The sequence below is a fragment of the Sprattus sprattus genome (genome assembly GCF_963457725.1).
Source record: "Sprattus sprattus genome assembly, chromosome: 1".
Classification (NCBI taxonomy): Eukaryota; Metazoa; Chordata; class Actinopteri; order Clupeiformes; family Clupeidae; genus Sprattus; species Sprattus sprattus.
The window spans coordinates 33,420,285-33,443,057 of NC_137920.1; the positions used below are offsets into that span (position 1 = coordinate 33,420,285).

At 44.3% G+C, this 22,773-nt stretch overlaps 1 protein-coding gene across 1 annotated transcript; it reads left to right on the forward strand.

Moving 5' to 3' along the window:
- Positions 1–4,593: 4,593 nt before the first annotated feature.
- On the forward strand, positions 4,594–16,674 carry abcc10 (ATP-binding cassette, sub-family C (CFTR/MRP), member 10; the record flags this gene model as incomplete). Its single annotated transcript, XM_080854192.1, has 21 exons — positions 4,594–4,775; positions 4,949–6,317; positions 6,578–6,805; positions 7,156–7,312; positions 7,633–7,796; positions 7,971–8,050; positions 8,384–8,555; positions 8,779–8,877; positions 9,320–9,509; positions 9,724–9,801; positions 9,918–10,103; positions 10,520–10,661; positions 11,115–11,307; positions 11,646–11,989; positions 12,433–12,602; positions 12,973–13,133; positions 14,361–14,614; positions 14,950–15,095; positions 15,597–15,694; positions 15,935–16,047; positions 16,331–16,674. The coding sequence occupies 21 exons, from the start codon at positions 4,594–4,596 to the stop codon at positions 16,464–16,466; spliced, it is 4,662 nt and encodes a 1,553-aa protein (XP_080710318.1). The 3' UTR covers positions 16,467–16,674.
- Between the last annotated feature and the right edge of the window lie 6,099 nt (positions 16,675–22,773).

The window sequence follows — 22,773 nt, forward strand, 5'->3', positions numbered from 1 at the left end:
GTTTGCTAATCTTTACTCGCTTTAACCATCCAACCCTAACACGCATACATAATAACGATACTTGTTTTTCTCTGTCGCAGGTACAGAATGGAGCCAATTGGTGTCAATTATCTGGCAACAATGTTGCCCAGGATATGTAAGGCAGCGGGCACAAAAGTGTACACAAACCACTGTCTCCGCGGCACCTTGGTGCAATCTCTGTCGGATGCTGGGTTGGAAGCTAGAGAGATAATGTCAGTAAGTGGACATAAATCCGAAAGCTCCCTCCAAAGCTACTGGGCTCCCAACCCCAACGAAAGACAGCGCTGGAGCAATATCCTTGCTGGAGAAGGCCCTTCCAACAGCGAGCCGCAGGCAAAGAGAGCAAGAGTGGTGGCAACCGATGTCATCAGAGACGAAGGGGACATGAGAAACATCTTCCACGGATGCACAATAAGTGGCGATATCCAAATTAATATAAACAAATACTAACAAGGTTGAAAGTGTCCCATTGTCGTTTTTGTTATTTTAATGGCAACTTTATAAAATGAGCAATATGAATGAATAAAATGGTGCGAGATCAATGTCGATCTCCTAGCTAATCATGAACAAACTTTGTGTGTTAGGCTAACAGACGTGACGTTCCCAATGCTATTTGTCTGTTGCATAGCAACAGCCACACAAAGGGGGACTATTTTCTCTTGGCTACTGAAATGCGATACACAATGTTTGGTGACTAGAACTTTTTTGTGCTGAAAGGCAGCTTACTGCTTGTAATTTAATTTGACTTAATATTTATAAAGTCGCTGGCAACCGTGTTATAAAAGCAATAAGGTACTCGAGTCAGTACGGTATCGTCAATAATGTACTTGTTCGAGGGTTTGCCGGCCCTCCGCTGCGCGTCGGGCCTAACAACTCCCTCGAACAAGTACATTATTGACGATACCGTACTGCCTCTCGAACCTTATTGCTTAATTATTATACGGCTCTTCAGAACGTTCCAAAAAGCCCCGTTGATTTGAATGGGCCATCCCCAACGTTCGCAGTAATAATGACCTGCATATAATGACCGCTGTGCTGTCAATGGCAACGGGTTTTGTGCTTCTGATATAGGTCTTTCGTATCATTCCGAAAGTATTGAGTCCGGTAACTTATCAATGGAGTTTCAGCGGACGGTTGAGCAGCTGTGTTCTAAAGAATGTTCAACGTCTTTGAAGTTCAACGTCTTTGGCGAACTATTTCTCTGCTTTTTAACACTACGTATAGTAACAAATACATTGTAAAAAGTTTTTTTGTTTTTTTGTTTTGGCAAGTTGCCGTATAATAAGCGGGATAATGTATAGAACGCAGGTCCTTATCGGAAAATAAGTCCCTTCAGGGCGAAGCAAGACACCTCCGCTGCGCGTCGGTGTCCGGTTCACCCTGTCGGGACTTATTTTCCGATAAGGACCTGCGTTCTATACATTATCCCTTACATGAAGTGTGTGGATATATATTCGACATTTTTTGCTATATATTCATACCCTGACCTGTAGGTGAAATGTATGAAATAATGTGTATGCAGTGCTATAAGCGTTTATGTTTTAACCCACTTAACCAACAACAAATTAACAAACAAAAACTCAACACAGCTTGGGTTTGTGTTGATTTTAATCATGTAATAATGAAAGCAATACAAATAGTGTTTGAAATATAGCATTTGTTGTGTTGTTTCCCCTTCCTTTTCTTCCTTTTCTTCCATATCTTTGTCACTCCATCTCTTTTTCTCTCTTGATGTCATCCATGTTTTCCAGCTACCACTTCCTGTCACTCAACTTGATTTTCACCTCTCCTATCCTCTGTGTGTTCTCCGCCCATGCCGTCCCAGTGATGCGGGGCGGCATCAGACTTCCCAGGGAAGGAGCCCCAGTTCCCGTTCTCACCTGTCGCCCCTCTCTCCTCTCCCTCTCCTCCTCCTGGTACCTCTTTTCTCCGTCGTCCACACTCAGTTGGTCCTTCACCTCTTCCGGGATTCCTGATTCAGCTCTCAGTCGGTCCTCCTCTCTCAGACGTTCCTCCATCCTCCTCTTCATCTGAATCTTCATGATCTCTGCCCCTTCTTTTGTCTTCAAGTCATTTTCTCCCCTCTCATGACCTTGCTTTCTCTGTGGATTACCCAAACCCTTTTCACTCTCCATGTCTGTCAGTTTCTTCCCATGTCTTTTTCTGAGTCTCTCCTTATTGTTCATTTGGGTGACCCTTGGCTGAGCCTGCGCTGCCTCACGCTCCTCCTCCATTTCTTTCAAAAGCATGTCCATGTCATCATCCCTCTCCTGGTCATTCATCAGCTGCACCACTTTGTTTCTCTCTGAAGTTTTCTTTTTCTCCTCAGATCCACTCTCTCTCTTCACCACCTGGACCATGTCATCATGCTTCTCCTCCAATTTCTCCCCCCTGTTCACTTTCTTTACCCTTATACTCACCTTCTTGTGTCCCATTTCCCTCTGTTTCTTAAGGGCAGCCTTGCGGTTCTCTATCAGGAACCTTATCGCCTCCTCTCGGTTCAGGATCCTCATGAGTTCCCTCTTCCTCGGCACCTCTGACAGGTGGCTTGCTCGCCCCACCTCTCGCAATTCCAGCAGCAAGAGTTCCTTTTGAAGCTCCTGCGCTCTCTCTTTTTCTCTCCTTGTGTTCTCGCTTTTTACTTTTTCTGTCACTACCTGCCGATCCTTCGGAGTAATCCATCTTCCCACTACAGCACTCTCCTCCTCACTCTCTGACTCAGCCCTCTCCTGTACACCGTGTCCTTCACATGTAGTTCTATTCCTGTCTGCCATACTGTGGATTTGTCCTCTCTCCAATTTTCTTTCCAGTTTGTTAACTGTTTCTCTGAGCTGTGCCATTGCTTTGTACAGCGACTCAAACTTGCCTGTGAAAAAGACTCTGTCTGAGACATCAGGCTTGCTCTCCACATTCCCGCTTCCACTTTCTCTGTTGATGGTCAGAGCAGACTGACTTTCATCCTCTAGAATTTTCTTTGGAGTCATCGGATCATTATTGTGTGGGTGGTTTTGAAATGTGCTGCCATTTCCACTCCCGAGGACCTCTTGAGTCATGCTGCTCTGTCCACAGGACAGGTCCCTGGAGGAAACAGTGATAACTCCAAAGCCCAGCACTGCCACTGAAGTCAAGGTTGTCTCCCTATTCCACAAAAAAGGGTCTGAGGTATCACAGAGAAAGGGTATTGGGCTCAAAATAGTCTACAAAGGCTATACATGAAGGAGTCATAAGAGAAGGCCTTCAATTTACCCACAGAAAACTTTTTTTTGGTAGGAATACTTTTTGATCGGTTATTCACAAGCGCTCTTGCCCTGTTTGGATTTGACTGAAGGTGTCGCAAGATGCAATGGAACGCTGCAATGGAACATTTCCAACTGTGACATCAGCATCGTAATTTTGGAGATGTAGACCACCATTTAATTTTTATGTATTTATGCATTTATTTGAAAAGGGACAGTGTACATTGATACACATTTCCCAGAATGAATGATGAAGAAAAATGATATAATTCAAATGAATAATAATAATAAAAAAAGATTAGCAACAGATACATTATCCCGCTTATGATTCCGTTACTTGCCAAAACGATAGAAGACATTCCTCCAATATACCTATTTTAAATGATTTTGTTGCCGTTTCATGATTTCCGCTTACAAAAAAAATCAATAAAGCTTTGGTGACGATGACCTGATGGGTTCGCACCGATTTGTGTGTGTGAACTTTACATTTTATTATGAATTCATCATCTATCTTCTGTGAAAAATTGCAAGTGTGTGTGTGTGTGTGTGTGTGTGCGTCATCTTTAGAAGATTTGTTTTAACTGAAGACGGGGTTTTCTGATTCATTTTGGCGTAGCGTGTCTTGTTCTTTACCACTCCCAGGCAGCAGGCGACAGCAGTGGGCCAAATAATTAGATGATTGCCTATCACGCAGGGCATAGAAGGAGAGTGTGCTGTAGCTGTACAGTTCCTTGGCGCTAGCGTCCATAGATATACACATGTCAATGATTGTCACTGGCTACACGCTGCTCAGCTGTGCAACAAGGTACCTTTTACAGTTCAATCACTAATAGGTATCGTGTCGGTATAGATGTGCTTTGCAGATGCATTGAAATTACTAAATAAGACGTAGCTTATACTCACCATGAACACAAGCAACACACCGCCTTTAATGGGTAGTGTCGTAGCTTCTATTTTGTTTCATTGATGACAGCTAGGCTGTTATCAAAAATATGGCAGGTGTAAGCAGCAAGCCGAGTTTAACTTCCCCTGTGACATGTACCCCAAAGTCGTAATGACGCCGATAATGAGCTGGGAATTACCACAATAAAATTGTCAGTTGTCCTGTCATTGATGAAGACCAGACTGTTCATGCGATAGCATAGGCAACGTTTACAATAAATTGTTCTGTATTATTGTGACTCCCTATGACTCCTTTTATCTCCCACGTAAGGGTCAAACAAATGTGAACACCCCCGGAGAAACTAATTCTCAGACAATCTGGGGAAATGCACCCGCTGTCTTAGAGGGTTAGAGCTTGGGGCAACCTCTCAATGTCCACACTTACAACTTGACAATGGAGGGGCAATGGGTTGGCCCCGCTGAGATTATCTCGGAACTCTGTCACACGGACACTCAGGATCCTTTCCCCGTGTGGAGGAATGGAACCTTCAGTCCATGTTTCAATCAAGTTGTTTTCGGCTCACTGCCCTACGCGGCTGTGGCTGTCATTAGTGCTTGCTACCTAAGCACGCCAAGGTAAGTTGAGTCTGTGAAGTAGCCTATTAGAGGTGACAATTATGAAGCCTCTTTCATTTTAGTTTTAATAATTAAAACTTGTATGTGTGTTGTGTATTCATCTTTCCCCCTTATAACATCTAGAAACGGATCATTTGCGAGTTAATTAAATGTTTATTCTCTTGTTCTACCAGATGCACCTATCTTCAGGCCCACCAGTCCTATGGCTGGGGCTTCAGGGCAGCCTCTGCCCTGCTGCTCTGGCTTCTCTTCATCGGCGACGTGGTGGCAGTGGCCCTGCTTCAAGACCCAATTATGTACCTCGACGTCTTGGCAGATGGCTGTGCCATCATCGCCTGGCTGGTTCACTTTGGGGCGATGGTGGTCCTACAGAGATCTGCCTACAGATGCACCCGGGGTCCTCCTGTGCTGGTGGTGTTGGTGGTGCTGCTGATCCCAAATCAGGTCATCACTTTGACAGCTTACGTCCAGAACAGCAATTACCTTGATCTGTTACAGGTCCTGCCGGTGTTACGTCTGGCCATGGCAGTGGCTCGAGCCGCTCTACTACTCGTCTACATCTTGGCGTTTGTTGTCCCCTGTATTAGAGGTGTCAGGGACCCCATGTCCATCAATGCCTCGGACATGTCCCCTCTACTCCCCCAGCGAATCAGTGTGGGTGAGATGGTGGCTGAGGATGGCAGCGGCTGCTTGTCGCGTCTTCTCTACCTCTGGTTGAACCCCCTGCTCCAGCAAGGGGAGAGAGGGGAGCTGGAGAGACCCAGTGATGTGTATCAGCTTCCCAAAAGGCTGCGCACGGCCACTGTCCACAGGCGCTTCCAACGCTGCTGGGAGGACTGCCAGAAAGGGGCAGCGTTGCGCAGGCACCCAGAGACCCTGCAGCCATCTGAAGGGAGGGGCCTGCAGAACGGCTCCTGGACCGAGCCTCAGGATGGTGCCGCACGTGTGGAGGTCATTGAGGATGTTAGTCTTCTGAGAGTCCTGCACAGAGCCTTCGGACTGCGCTACTACTCGCTAGGTGTGCTAAAGCTAGCGGCTAGCATGCTAGCCTTCGCCGGACCCTTGCTCCTCAGCGGCCTCATCGGCTTCATGGAGTCTGAGTCGGCGCCTGTTCGGCAGGGGGCGTGGTGCGCGGTGGGCCTCTTCGCCAGCACGTTCGTCTCCGCTTTGCTCCGCAATGTGTTCGTCTTCGAGGTGTCCAAAGTGTCGTTGGAGGCTCGTGCCGCCGTGGTGTCGGCCATCTACGGCAAAGCCTTGCGAGTGAGCGGGTCGGCGCTGGCCCGGTTCACCCTGGGAGAGGTGGTCAACTTCATGAGCACCGACACGGACCGGCTGGTGAACTTCTTCAACAGCTTCCACGAGGCCTGGAGCCTCCCGTTCCAGTTTGCCTTGGCCCTCTACCTGCTCTACCTCCAGGTGGGGGTGGCATTTCTGGGAGGCCTGGGAGTGGCCATCCTGCTGGTGCCGCTCAATAAAGTCCTGGCATCCCGCATCCTGGAGAACAACAAGCACATGCTGACTCATAAGGACAGCAGAGTAAAGGTAAAGGCTATTTTGTTTGATGTAATGAAGCAGTCTACCTTTGCCTCTGACATATTTGTACATGTTTCTGTCTTTATATGTAGTCCTGATTGTGGTGTAATCCTTGGCATAGTCTTGTAATTTACTGGTAGTTACAGTTAGAGAGTTTTTTTTTAAAACAACCTGTTAAAAACTGATCCAAATGGTCAACTTACTGGCTTGGTAACTCTTATGAAATGAAGCTCTACTCACATCGTTTTGTCTGGCTACTCCCCTTAAAGCTAATGACAGAAGTGCTCTTTGGGATCAGAGTCCTGAAGTTCTACAACTGGGAGCAGCATTTTACCCAGAAGATTGGCGAGTGCCGTAAACGGGAGCTTTCCCACCTGAAGGCCATCAAGTACCTGGATGCGGTGTGTGTGTACACCTGGAGCGCTCTGCCGGTGGTCATCTCCATCCTCACCTTTGTCACCTACGTGCTGTTGGGTAATCAGCTTACTGCAGCTAAGGTCAGTAGGACGCCCTGATGCTTGACTGCCATTTGCCTTAGTCACGTCTTCCTCTTTCTGTTTCTACACTTTTGCTTATTGTAGATAAGCAAGTAAATTCACATACATTATGCATTTTATTCAAGGTCCACATTTTATTGTTGTGACTGCTGTGAGACCACACCGGGTCATTCTTATATATATCAACTCTATATATATATCAAGGTCTATCAGAGAGATTATGGGAACATAATTTACTTTTGGACACATACGTTGAACATTTTGTATAGGTTATTGCTAATTATTTATTAATTTATACATTATACATTATCGAACAGCACACGTGATGTATCTGTATCTGTCTCCTGCAGGTGTTCACAACCCTAGCCCTGGTGGGGATGCTCATCCTCCCTCTCAACAGCTTCCCCTGGGTCCTCAACGGCACCCTGGAGGCCAAGGTCTCACTGGACCGCATCCAGCGCTTCCTCAGACTACACAATCAGGACCTCGGCGCTTACTACAACAAAGGTACTCCTCACATGGTGCAGAAGGCAGTGGACTTCTACAGGCATCACCTTAGCTGTGCACAGCTCTCTTGGCTCCACTACGGTCATCTGACTTTTTTATAGCTGGTACATCTATGCTTTTGGAGTTATGTGAACACTGCAAGAGGTGTAACACTTTATAAGAGGAAAAAAGGTTCCCTGATGTATAGATTTTATTGCACTTGTACCCAACTTGGGTTGGATGTGCTAACCTTATCAATCGAAGACTCTAATTATCAGTTTTGTGTGATCAGTGTATGAACTCGGCCTCTCTGAATAGCATATTTCTCACTAACTGCACAGACGCTCCTGAGGACCCCCTCTCATCCCTGGAGCTATTGCAGGCCTCCTTCTCGTGGCAGGCGCCGGACCCTGACGGCACGCGCAGTCCACCTGAGGAGCAGACCAACAGCGGGTCTCCAACAGGAAGTCTGTTACTCAGCAGTCTCAACCTCAGCGTACAGAAGGTCTGGAGCTCAAAGATGGATGACTCAAAATGGTTCTGTTAATGGAGGATTATTAAGAATGAATAACAAATCATACAAATATAGTTTTATTGACTGGAATCTTATCTTACAGTGAAAGCTGCTATCTTTGGTTAGGTGTTAAAAACACTGGTTTTGCTGTCTTTTTTTCACCAGGGCCGGTTGGTGGCTGTGGTAGGGAAGGTTGGCTGTGGGAAAAGTTCTTTACTGGCAGCCATCAGTGGAGAGCTTCAGAGGTGAGCTTCATCTTCATCAGTCATTCAACATAACTCCACAATTGACCGATATATCTATAATACATTTATACAGCTGCACTACAAATAGAAGATTACATTCATATCTCATGTCTATGCAGTGGGTCCCTCATACAGTATCACATTCTAAGCCATTGTAGGATCAATGTTTCAAGTAGCACCATGACATTATCCAAATGATACTTTCAGCTAAATGTTACTCAACTTAGTACAACTACATTTTCACCGGTCATAAAACTCTACCCCTACCCCTAACGAATCACCCCTGGTGAGTGTCAATAGCTGCACAGTCATTGTGTTGTGTTTGCCTGGCAGGCTAGGAGGGTCTGTGTATGTAGCTGGCAGGACAGATGGGTTCGGCCTGGCCGCCCAGGAGCCCTGGATCCAGCACGCCACTGTGAGAGACAACATCCTATTTGGACGGGACTTTGACAGCACCTTTTACCAGACTGTGATTGAGGCCTGTGCTCTCAGTGATGATCTCAATGTAAGACTTTTTTTGTCTGTGTCATTGTTACGTTATATGATTTGTGTCATATTCTGCATTGATTTACGAGGCAAAGGGGGGGGGGGGGACCTACACATTTTTATATCTCTGAACCTGAATTGTAAAAATACAATTTAGAGTCCTTGATGCCAGGGTGAACCACTGCTCAGTACAAAGTGACCATGGATCTGTAATTATAATTTTTTGGATCACTTCATGCCAGATGTTGCCAAGCGGAGACCGGACGGAGGTGGGTGAGAATGGCGTGACTCTGAGCGGAGGACAGAAGAGCCGTCTGGCCCTGGCCCGTGCTGTTTACATGGTGGGCAAAAAGACAACAGAACCTCTCGCCTAAAGCTGTGCAGTACCGATAGGAGTAGGGTCCTATGGGACCACCAGTACAAATAACATACATTAAAGGAGTGGGACATTGTCACACTCGTTCAAGGAGGTGGTCAGATTCCTGCTGGAAGGAAATGGAGATTGTGCATATGGCTCAATAAAGCAGAGGTAAAAAAATCTATCTGTCTGTACGACAAAGAATGAAGAACCTCTATAATGAGGTAGGCAGAGCGCATGATCAGGGTTATGTGCATGAATGAACAGCCTCAGGATACCGAAAAATAGCAAAGTCATAGCAAAGTACATTCACAGCAAATTTGTCTTTATGCAAAACAAAGAAATGTGCCTTTGTATAATATTCCATGATTGTGTCCATTCTGTCACTTTACGTCTGTGCCTTTGCTAATTCTGCTCACACAAAGGACAAGGAAATCTACCTCCTTGATGACCCTTTGGCAGCAGTGGATGCTGATGTCGCCCATCACCTCATGGAGAAATGCATTCTAGGTATCCTCAGCACCAAGACCAGAATTCTTTGCACCCATCGTATAGAGTTTTTGGACAGGGCGGACGTGGTGGTCCTCATGGACAATGGGACAATCGTTAAAATAGGTGAGGACTGAAATGGATCGCATCATGTTGAAGAAGGTTTTCTGTACATGTAGATAATGTAGGAAGGTTGTATATGGAATAAGTCTGATACAAATGTCATCATAAGAGACTGAGAGATTTTGGAAAGAACTGAGATTCACACAACTGCAAATTTTTTTGTTTATTTATGTATGTATTTATTTGTTTATTTATTTATGTATTTTTCTAAATAAAGGATCGCCCAGTGAGGTTCTTCCCTTGGTGGAAGCAGAGCCAAAGGATCGAAAGAATGATAGCAACAAAAAAGAGAAAGGTAAGATCCAGCAGATAGATCCTCCTATAATTTTGATTTGTATTATATTGTAAACATTTTAAATCTGTGTATAAATATCAGACTGGCAATCATGCTCTGAATACTCTGTCAATCAGATGTCATACATCAGGAGGAGGAGCAGGAGTCATCCAATGAGCTACCTCTGGAGGAGGGGCCTGATGATTCGGGGGAGGAGCAGAAGCAAGTGGGAGGGCTGGCCTGGTCTGTGTACACAGCCTACTGGAGGGCTGTGGGCGGGGCCATGGCTGCATCCGTCCTCCTCTCTCTGCTCCTGATGCAAGGTTGAGTGTTTCTCTAGTGAGACTCTGGGTCTGTGGTGTGAGTGGGAGGCAGGGGAGAGTGGGAGGCATTTAAGTACAAGAACTATATCTGTCCTCTGTGTCTGCCATCCGTATAATGCTTTGGGGGAATTTGTAGACAAAGGATACGAGTCAACAACAAATTTTATGTGTTTCTCCTGTGGAAATGTACATGATATGTAACTATAAACTGTCCTATACAGTATGCAGTCAACACTTGTCTTTGAACATGACATCCTATGATGTGTATATATAAATTGTGAATCTTACACATACACACACACAGACACACACACAGACACACACACAGACACACACACACACACACACACACACACACACACACATACATACATACACACTAGTGTTTGACCAGACTGTGCCTTCTCCTTCGATAGCGTCTAAGAATGTGTCAGAGTGGTGGCTGTCCCATTGGATCTCCCACCTGAAGAGCAACTCCTCAGGTGCTGCTGTTGATGTTGATCTCCTGCCTCCTCACCAATCTCCACTGCTGCTCCTCTTCTCCCCCGGAGGCCTCACGTGAGTGGATCAGCTACCTGTCAGTCAACCTGTATTTATATAGCATTTTTAGCCTGCTTGCTTGTTCTTTTAATAAGATCCTATTACATTAACGTGTATTCATTTAGCAGACACTTTTATCCAAAGTGAATTACAGTACAGAAATATATATATAAATATATATTTTTTTCATTATCAGCCTATGTGTGCTCTTGGAATTGAACCCATTAGCTTGGTTTTGTTAGCAGCTTGCTCTACCAGTCAAGTTCTACCACACTGCACTTTTCTGTGATGTGTTGGAAGAACCTCTTTTGTTGAGGCCTATACTTTGTCATTATAGCATAGCATAGCATTGTCATAAGAAAAAGATTTTCTACATTAGAGAATGTAGACCCGGACGTAAACATTATTATTGTGATGATAAGGAGATGTGGTAATAATAACCAACTGACATCTTCATCGCCCTGCCTGCAGGTCCCCAGTGTCGCTCATGGAGACGTCGTCGCTTGGCAACATGAGTTCTGACGTTAAGTTTTACATGACGGTGTACGGCTCCCTGGCTGCTGCCAACACGCTCTTCACCGCTGCCCGTGCCTTCCTCTTCGCCTACGGCGCCATCTGCGCTGCTGCAGTCATCCACGACAGGCTACTAGGCAGAGTGCTGAAGGTCACATACCATCATAGTTCCTCATCTTGGGAAAAAATATGTTGTCCTAAATTTTACCTACACTTAAATGGTACCCCTAAATGGTATCTGGTTGGTCAGTTTATCATTGTCATAGCAGTGCCTTATTGGTTTGATCCTGCTCATTCGATTCATTGTTGACTATAGACATATTAGAGCCTAGCAGCCCAGCATACAATAAAAATGTTCTTTTAACCACTGCATACTTACAATTAGCGTATTTAAAGGTCTTGGCCTACAGTCTCTCTCAGAAGAAGAGTCACCAAGACGTCTTTCTTGAACTCTGTTTGACCTCTGTTCTACCCTCATCTCCCCGTCAGGCCACAGTGACCTTTTTCGATACCACCCCTATGGGCCGTGTGCTCAACCGCTTCTCGTCAGACATGTACAGCGTGGACGACTCGCTGCCCTTCGTGCTCAACATCCTGCTGGCTAACGTGTTCGGGCTGCTGGGCATGCTGGTCGTCATGACCTACGGGCTGCCTTGGCTGCTGCTCCCGCTGCTGCCACTGGGGGCGCTCTACTACCGCACGCAGCGCTTCTACCGGCACAGCTCGCGCGAGCTCAAGCGCCTGTGCAGCCTCACGCTCTCGCCCGTCTACTCGCACTTCTCCGAGACGCTCGCAGGCCTGGGCACGGTGAGAGCCAGCGGAAGCGCCGCAAGGTGAGACGACCTTTGACCTATGCCGCCAACAGTGTGGTCCAGTGGACAGGACACGGTTGCTATGGAAGTATTAAAGTATTAATTGTGAAAGTGTGAATATATTTGGATAGTGGGTAAACGTTTGGTGCATAGGCTTATCCACAATCTAGAGGTGACCAACCTTCAGTGTAACCTTTAGTGTAGTTGTAGTTCTGTCTGTGAACATATGTAATTCCTTATGGAGTCATATGGCTGGGCTGCAATCTTATGGAAAGTCTATGTTTGTTACATCTGTAACTTATCATGATTCCTCTGAATAATAATATCTCTCCGTCATTAAATAACAGTCATAGCCCAAAGCTAGTTTGCTTTTAGATATCAATCGTCATAGCCCAAAGCTAGTTCGCTGTTAGAGATCAGATTGGTGTCCCACAGTGTGGAGCTCATGTGATGTCCTTGTGCAGGTTTGAGGAGGAGAACGAACAGCGTTTGGAGCAAAACCAGCGCTGTCTGTTCGCCAGCAACGCCGCCATGCAGTGGTTGGACATCCGCCTCCAGATGATCGGCGTTGCCCTGGTGACCGGCATCGGCATCATTGCAGTCGTCCAGCACCAGTTCAAATCCATAGACCCAGGTATCTGTCAACGTCACCAGGATTTAACTAGGAAGATTTACTTGGAAGTCTCGTAAGCAGCACTCAAATGTTTTGGGGTTTTACATTCATTCAAATAAACGCATGAGGTATTTGTTTATTCTTAAACATACATCATCTGCAGAAAATAATGTTAAGGTGTCTTCCCACTGATTTCACAGCATACTGTATAATGCACACTAAGTCCCTGCACACATTTCCTGCTGACAATCCCGGTGACTGATGCTGATAATGTTTGTCTGTCTTCCCACTGATTTCACAGCATACTGTATAATGCACACTATGTCCCTGCACACATATCCTGCTGACTAGCCCGGTGACTGATGCTGTGTTTCTGGTTGGTTCTCCTCAGGCCTGGTGGGGTTGTCCCTGTCCTACGCCCTCTCCATCACCAACCTGCTCTCCGGGCTGATCTTCAGCTACGCCCAGACCGAGATGCAGATGGTCAGCGTGGAGCGCACAGAGGAGTACAGCACCTGCGTCCCCGTGGAGTCCCAAGATGGCAGCCGCCAGGTGAGATGTGAGGCTCGCCTTCACCATCAGCTAAGCCATCAGTCTTTTCCCGGCAGCTAAGAGCCATTCCGCTGTCTCAGCCTTTTATCTGCCTACTTGTTCATATTAACTTAGGCTAGGTTAAATGCCAGTGGCCAGAGGATATGTCCACCATCTCCAGGGGCCATGTTTAGTAGGGGTGGGGGAAAAAAATCGATTATTCGATTTTAATCGATTCTCTCTAAAACGATTCTGTCTCGATTCAGAAAAGTTCATGATCGATTTTGTAATTTAAAAAAAAAAAAAAAAAATTTTTTTTTTTTTTTTTTTTACACATCCATTTTATGTTGAAATGCAAGCTGCATCGATTATTGGATTGTTCATAGAAAGTCAAAATTGTGACAAGGAAAAGCTTTTTCTCTCATAAAAAATAGAGAAGGTAATTCATCTGTTGATTTTCTTTAATTATCAAACACAAAGTAGGAAGTGTAGCAAAGACTCTAAGTAGCAAACTCAAATGTTTTAAAAGTCGAAATGGATTGATAATCGTTTTATCGGTTTAAAATTGATAATCGTTTTTTTTACACATCCATTTCATGTTGAAATGCAATTATCGATTGATTATCGAATATCAATTCGAAACCGATAAAACGATTATCGATGCATTTTGACTATTGAATCATTTGAGTTTGCAACTCAGAGTCTAAATTGAAGAAAATCAACAGATGAATTACCTTCGCTATTTGCTTTATTAGAGTAAAAGCTTTTAATGGTCACAATTTTGACTTTCTATGAGCAATGCAATAGTCGATGCAGCTTGCATTTCAACATAAAATGGATGTGTAAAAAAAAAAAAAAAAAAAAAAAAAAATTTTAATTACAAAATCGATTTTAAATCGATAATCGATTTTAAATCGATAATCGATAATCGATTTTAAATCGAATCGTTGACCTCTGAATCGATTTCGAATCGAATCGTGAGGTGCCAAGAGATTCCCACCCCTAATGTTTAGTACAGATGTCCTATACTGATGTGCATGTTCATCTACCACACTAGAAGGCAGCCTGGCCTCTACTGCACAATCTAGGGGTCAGACAAGAGAGTTAAGCTGTAGAAAAAAGTGGCAGAATAAAGTGAACTCTCACCGAGTGCACTTGGCTCTCTTTTAACACTGCTCAGCAGGTGACCATTTCCTTTACTGACCTCGTAAAATTTCCAAGTCAAATCGGGGCGCTTCCCTTTCACAGGTCCCCCCCGAGTGGCCTCAGCATGGCCGGGTGGAGTTCTCCGGCGCCGTGCTGGCCTATCGGCCGGGCCTGCCCAACGCCCTGGACGGGGTAAGCGTGGAGGTGCTGCCCGGGGAGAGGGTGGGCATCGTGGGCCGGACGGGCTCTGGGAAGTCCACCCTCTTCCTGGCTCTCTTTCGCATGGTGGAATTGAACCAGGGCTGCGTCCTGCTGGACGGGGTTGACATTAGCCAAGTGGCATTGTCTCAGCTCAGGTGAGCGGGACTCTTTCTCTCTCTCTCTCTCTCTCTCTCTCTCTCTCTCTCTCTCTCTCTCTCGCTCTCTCTCTCTCTTTCTCTATATATATACTGTATATATGTATGTATGTTTATACACTCAGGAGTAATGTTTGTTATATAACTCTTAGCCATGTCTGGGTTTTACTTTAACCATCCAACATACAGTATATTTTCTGCAGGATTGGGGGGTATTGAGGAAAGGGTTCTTCCTGCTCTAGTGTTACTACAGGATCAGGGAGTATTGAGGAAAGGGCTCTTCCTGCTGGTATACATTGCCTTAGTGCTCACAGGGCTTTTTGTTTTTCTTGTAGGTCAAAGATGGCCGTCATCCCTCAGGACCCCTTCTTGTTTTCAGGCTCGGTGCGGGACAACCTGGACCCCTGTGGCCGGCACTCTGACCTGCGCCTCCTGGAGGCCCTGGAGCAGTGCCACCTGGAGCAGGTGGTCAGAAGGATAGGTGAGAGAGGGACGGAGCGAAAGGAGAGGAGAAGAGACACAAACATAGAGGGGAAAGGCAAAGCAGAGCTCATGTTCAGCCCTCATCTGTAATATTGTACACAGTAAGAGTAGATTACTTTAATGATACAAATTATATTAAAAAAAAAGGTTTTAGCCCTACCTCAACATTTCAACAGCTTTTAAGTGCTCCCAGCTGCAGTGAGTACTTAATACCCAAACTCACCGTCACACCGTAACAACTCACACAATGTTTGTTGTGTGTGTATGTCTGTTTGGGCCTGTGTGTTGTGTGTGTGTGTGTGTGTGTGTGTGTGTGTGTGTGTGTGTGTGTGTGTGTGTGTGTGTGTGTTTGTTTGTTGTGTGTGTGTGTATGTCTGTTTGTCTGTGTCTGTGTCTGTGTCTGTGTCTGTGTCTGTGTGTGTCCGTGTCTGTGTGTGTCCGTGTCTGTCTGTGTCTGTGTCCGTGTCTGTGTCTGTGTGTGTTTCTTTCTGTGCTGCAGGAGGTCTGGAGGCGGAGGTGGGGGAGAAAGGGAAGTCTCTGTCAGTGGGTCAGAGGCAGCTGTTGTGTCTGGCACGAGCCCTGTTGACCGAGGCTAACGTAAGATCCCTGTCTCTGTGCTTCACAGTCCGTTTACATGTCACTGTCTCACTATAAGACATACCACTGTTTTTCTGAGAACAGAGCAATGTTTGTACTGGTACTGATAGATGAGAGATGTGTATGTTTACTCAACGTGTCATAGTTAATGTAATGATGATGTCATGAATGTTTACATAGGTCAAGTGCATTGATGAAGCCACTGCAAGCATAATGATGATGTAATGGATGTTTACATAGGTCCTGTGCATTGATGAAGCCACTGCAAGCGTCGACCAGAAGACTGACATGCTTCTCCAGAAGACCATAAGAGACATGTTTAAGGATAGGACTGTCCTGACAATTGCGCACAGGTCCGTGACTTGAGTTCTTTCATACTTAAAACAAACATTTGTCCTCAATGTGGTGAATACTTGTTTTGGAAGTTTACATTTAGAAATTTCAATTTTTCTGATGATTATGAGGTGTAATGTCTTCCAAAGGTGCCTTTGCCAATACATTTGAGAATATTAGCATACATTTCATTAAAGAAGAACATACAATAACAAAAAACTCTGACCAAAGTCATAGTCATAGTTGCAGTCATTGTGCTGCCTCAGGCTGTAATTAACCTCATGTCCACACTCATGTGCACAGGCTCAACACCATCATGGACTCAGACAGAGTGATGGTGATGCATGCTGGGAAGGTGGTGGAGTTTGACACCCCCGCTGCTCTCTCCCAGAGGGAGGACTCGTTCTTTCACAGGCTGCTGGGAGGAAGGGGAGCCTGAAGGCCAAAATATGCCTCCAACACTGATGACCATGATGACATGACACTAATATGACACTGATGATGTGACAATGATGATATGACAACGATGATATGAAGCACCTTAAAGTTACAGATGCTATGTCAGAGTTCGGCTAAGGGTGCACATATAATGTATTGGTTATGTAAGAATGTTGTCACGTTGTTGTACCTACTTAACAGTTAAGAGTTACTCAGGGATGAAGGTTTGTTTTTTAGATGTGTTCTTTAGATGCAGTTCTGTTTGTTTGATACAATCATGTCGTCACAAGTAAAGGTTGATCGATTTTTTTTAAATTCCTCCACCCAAGTCTGTTTTCTTTATTTCTTCTGCATTGTGTTGATATGTTACGCTGTGATGTGAATGCACTGTCTGTGGTACATCTTCAATAACCCCACCCAAAGGGCGAACCCATTCCTGAATGACCGAACAGGTACATTAGTTCTACTAATCCACTGGGTTGGGTCATGCCGTTTATTTCTTCCATGAGGCACTGCTGCCCTGAAGGGTGTGTTTGTGTGCGCATGTTGTGTTATACGCACATAATCATCATCATTTAAATCATGTTGCCATAATTCATTATTTGGATACATATACAGTATATACATATTGGTAGGCATAATTGTCTGACCATTCCAGTTGATTCAGAAATTGTGTGTACCCTAACCTCGTGTCACAACCATTAGGTATGGGTGTGTTTTGAGAGTCATTTGTGTAGAGGGTGTGCCTCTGTAGTCATAATACTGAGTGAGTCATAATAGTGTTCTGAGCAGGTGAATTCTGGGCTTTCACTTTGACCCCACCCAGTGCAGAGAGTGATATGTTTTGATTTGTTTTGTTAATTGATGTTCCCTTCTGCCATGATGCGTCATGCCTCCAAACAAGCTACGGAGAGAGAGAGTGGATCTGCCCATCATGGCCGAGACACTACGTCTTGCCTGGGAACCAGTTTGTCAGCTTTAGTAGTCAATATTCCTGCTGACAGGAGGGTTGAGGCAAACAGTCCTTGGAGCTCCATGGGAGAGGGAGCAAACACACTCTTATCAGTCCCAGTGTGTTAAATTCCTTTCTTAGTGGGACACGGCGATACCTGCACAGCTTTTGCAGTGGCGCCAAGAGCAACAACAATCCTATGGAGTCACAGGTGAGTCCGGATTGTTCTATGCTTGCGTTTCCAGTGATTCAGTCCACTAATGGAATTAATGAATGGCTATTCTGTAGAGGGCAAGGAGGACAAGATAGAGAAGCTATATATCATGTTCAAAGTGCCATTTGCTATCATCTGTGATGCAAGGTGCCTTCATAGCAAGCCTTTAGCCTTGTGTTGTTTTGACTGCAGGCGCCTTATTGGAGTTATCAAGGAACTGATTGCCTTGATGGATTATATTTTGTATTATGCAAGGGCACACCGCTCCTGTGATTCAAGTTTCAGTTTTCTGAAGACTGTATCAGGGTGAATTCACCTGAGATGGAAAGAAAAATATATATCACATAACAACCATAGTATAAACAATATTATGGTCATGCTAATGTGTAAGTCATAAACAGGGTGTTTACAGTTTTTCTTTCACACATCATTTGAATATTGTAATATGTATTTAGTGTCACTGAGATGGTTGGTTAGAGTGTGTACATAGAGCACTGTATGGACACCAGCACCGGGGCATCAGGGTGTGGGTGTGGCCCTCGTCATCGGGCCTCGTCATCGGCTCTGATCCTTAGTGCTGACCTAACCTGTTCCTGGCTCTCCCTCACCGCCCTGAAGCCATTCCTTGAATGCTTCACAGTTTCTGCTGACAACATGCCAAATTGTCCTCTGTTTCAAAACAATTAAAAACTTGATAAACAACTGGCTTTATTGTTTTTGTATAAACCTAGGTTCCAATGACTTAAAATGTTCAGACTGTGACGTAAAAAATGTAATTTCCAACTTTTCAAAACAAGCACTTACAAAGCTGCTGCTGTGTTACAGGTGTCAATGCTGATGTTGCTGTGACACCGATATAGGATTATTTAGCTATCATGGTAAGTCAAATAATTGTATTCTTTAAATTCAATTGATATGAGGATAATCTAAACTCAGCTCTCAAAAAAACATTTAGAAAGCATGCGGTATTTTATTTCTTATTTGTCTCACTTAATTCTCCCTTCAAACGGTGGATGTACCTTGTGTTTGTTTTCAGACTAGGCACCAGAGATCTAAGAGTTTTTCCGACAGCCTCTTGCTGGCAGATGATGGCAATGGGGGTGTGGTTGTGTCTGGCATCAGAGGTGATTCCATGACCAATCAAGGACTAAAAGAAGGTACCATTTGTTTCTCACACATCTTGGGATGCCCTCAGTTAATGCAAGTCCAATATTACATGTTTACTTTTGCTGCATAGTGTTTTTCCTCTTTGACTTACCCATTCGATAATACATTTCCGGTTGTTTCAGTTATTAGAGGTGGACCTTTTATCGTCAATCAGTTTGATTTTTTTTATATATTTTTCTAGGAGATGAAATTGTTGGTGCCACCATCAGCTTTAATGACTTAAAAAAAGATGAAATTCTAGATATACTGAAGCTAATTGAGCCATATAATGACAAGATTCAAGTTCTTACAAAACAAGATTTGAAACCCAGCAAAAGTATGGGGAACTTGGATCTTGAAACTGTCAAGACTCCAGATGAGGTATGTACTTTGGATTTTTATAAAAAAAAAAAAAAAAAAACTTCTTCTGGAATTTCTAACAGTTGTTCAGGTGACTGATTTTAATTCCCTCCTTTTTAAGATGCTGAGGAATTCAAACAACACATTTTTCAATGCAAAAGTGAAGAAATTCCTGAAGGACAATCCATCTTCAGGAGCAATGCCGGGGAATGTATCTCCACATGAAAATCCAGAGGAGTTGAAACCTGATAAGGAAAGGGATGCTATATCTGTTGACCTAAACATGGACTTGTCTTCTCTCAACGGTAAACCAAAAGTTGATGTCACAGACTTTCTAAAAGCAGCCAAACAGAGACAAAAGGGCAATGTGCCAACTACAGATGTCAAGAGTCAGGACCCCTCTGACACTCCAAAGCCCATTTTGAATACCACAGAAACAGCAGAAAATTGCTTGAGTGCAGAGGTTTCTTTACCTCAAGTAAAAGCACCTGATGAAATTAGTGGAGGTATTGAGTTGCCTGTAGTAGATGTTGTTGCAAAGAGTCCAGATATATCTGAAGTAGACCCTTTAGGTTTAATGCCTACAGCACATGACCACAACATTGGTGTAGGTGTAGACATGGCAGAGCCCAATGCAAATGTCAAAACTGACACAGATATCAGTACATCTCCTCCAGTCGTTTTAAGGGGAAAAGATCTAGTGCAATCCACACTTGATGTCAGTCTCCCAGTTCTCCATGCTGAAAGTCCAGAGACAACAGTTAAGTTGACTGATGACATTCAAGTTCCAAGTTCAACTATAGAAATAGATGTTCTGCCTTCAGACACTAATCCCCCAGAAGTTGAATTCCCACCACCCAATACCGACATTCATATCTCTTCAAAAAACAAAACAAAGCCATCTAAGAGGAAGTCGAGAAGCAGGGTGAGAGCACCAGAACTTGATTTAGATTCACCCTCAGGTTATGAATATAGCTCGACTGGCATACCTGACCTGAATCTTGACATTCCCTCAGCATACAAATATGTCCCTGATGCCTTACCAGATCTTAACCTTGATGTACCCTCAGCGTATAATTACGTCCCAAATGGTTTACCAGACCTAAATGTCGATATGCCCTCCGCATACGAATACACATCAAGAAAACTTGCTCAGGAAAAGCCAACCTTGATCATAGCAAGTCCCAAAACTAAGAGAAGAAGCAAAGCCCCAGATTTAAAAGGTAAAGTTTCTAAAGGTGACCTCTCAATTCCCCAAGCTGAAATTGGTCTGAATGTTCCTGACCTGGAAGCAGATATAAAAGTGCCTGATATTGGCACACTGCCTAAAGCATCTTCTCTTGACACTGGTGGAGGAATAAAGTCAGGAAGTCTGAATACCAAAACACCGAAAGTGACAGGTAGCATTGATATGCCAAACCCAGGTGGGCACTTACCAAAAATAGACTTCAAAGGCCCAGAAACTGACCTCAATATTCCAGATGTAGACGTTGATTCTTCATCAGGAAAATTCAAAATGCCTAGATTTAAAATACCAAAATTTAGTTTTTCTGGCTTAAAATCACCAAATGTGGCTCTAGAGGAAAATCTGACGGCACCTGATCTAAAGATGCCCTCACCTAAAATAGCAGCTAAAACACGTGGACCAACTTTCGACTCAAATATTCCAACAGCCGAATGGAAAGGTCTAAAATCGATAAAGACCCCAAAGCTTGAAGGTCCTGATTGTGAAATAAATCCACCAGGTCTTGATGTTGCCATTCCTGACATAGACATGCATTTCGAAAAACCTGATCTGAATGGCCCAGACATTGATTCACCAAATTTAAATGTTGATATGCCCTCGGCTCCTTCTGGAAAACTGAAGAAGCCTAAATTTGGTCTCTCAGGAACCTTACCGAAAGGACCTGAGGCCGACCTGAAGATGCCAAGTATGAATGTCAGTGGACCAAAGTTGAAAGGAGATTTCAGTGTCCCGGATACAGATATGCGTTTGAGAAAACCTAATCTCAAAGGTCCTAAATTGGATCTAAATTCCCCTGATGTGAACATTGGTGCCCCGTCAGGTACATTAAAAATGCCCAAATTCAAAATGCCAAAGTTTAGCCTTCCAGGGCTGAAGGGTCCAGATGTTGGCATAGATGGAGATCTTGATGGACCAGATCTCAGTGTTTCACCACCTAAAGTGGGAGCTGCATTTGATAATCCTGATATGGATATTAATGTACCAGGAGCTCGTTTGAGAGGTCCAAAAGCAGATATAACAGGCCCTGATGTTGATATAGGCAAACCATCTGGCAAATTGAACTGGCCTGGTTTTAAAATGCCTGACTTTGGCCTTTCTAAACCAAAGGTTAAGGGGCCTGATTTTGATATAAAGACACCAGATGTGGATTTCTCAGCTCCCAAGATCAAAGGAGAAATCAAAGCACCAAGATTGAGTTCCCCAGATTTTAAATTGAAAAATCCTAATCTAGATGTTAGTGTTCCTAATGCTGATTTAGATATGCCTACTGGCAAACTCAAAAAACCCAAGATAGACCTCTCAGCTCCAGATTTTGACTTTGATGCTCCTTCTGGAAAACTGAAGATGCCTAAATTTGGTCTCTCAGGAACCTTACCTAAAGGACCTGAGGCCGACCTGAAGATGCCAAGTATGAATGTCAGTGGACCAAAGTTGAAAGGAGATTTCAATGTCCCTGATACAGATATGCGTTTGGGAAAACCTCATCTCAAAGGTCCTAAATTGGATCTAAATTCCCCTGATGTGAACATTGGTGCCCCGTCAGGTACATTAAAAATGCCCAAATTCAAAATGCCAAAGTTTAGCCTTCCAGGGCTGAAGGGTCCAGATGTTGGCATAGATGGAGATCTTGATGGACCAGATCTACGTGTTTCACCACCTAAAGTGGGAGCTGCATTTGATAATCCTGATATGGATATTAATTTACCAGGAGCTCGTTTGAGAGGTCCAAAAGCAGATATAACAGGCCCTGATGTTGATATAGGCAAACCATCTGGCAAATTGAACTGGCCTGGTTTTAAAATGCCTGACTTTGGCCTTTCTGGACCAAAGGTTAAAGGGCCTGATTTTGATATAAAGACTCCAGATGCGGACTTCTCATCTCCAAGGATCAAAGGAGAAATCAAAGCACCAAAATTGGGTTCCCCAGATGTTAAATTGAAAAATCCAAATCTAGATGTAAGTGGTCCAAATGCTGATTTAGATATGCCTACTGGCAAACTCTCAAAACTTAAAAAACCCAAGATAGACCTATCAGCTCCAGATTTTGACTTTGATGCTCCTTCTGGAAAACTGAAGATGCCTAAATTTAGTCTCTCAGGAACCTTACCGAAAGAACCTGAGGCCGACCTGAAGATGCCAAGTATGAATGTCAGTGGACCAAAGTTGAAAGGAGATTTAAATGTCCCGGATACAGATATGCGTTTGGGAAAACCTCATCTCAAAGGACCTAAATTGGATCTAAATTCCCCTGATGTGAACATTGGTGCCCCGTCAGGTACATTAAAAATGCCCAAATTCAAAATGCCAAAGTTTAGCCTTCCAGGACTGAAGGGCCCAGATGTTGGCATAGATGGAGATCTTGATGGACCAGATCTCAGTGTTTCACCACC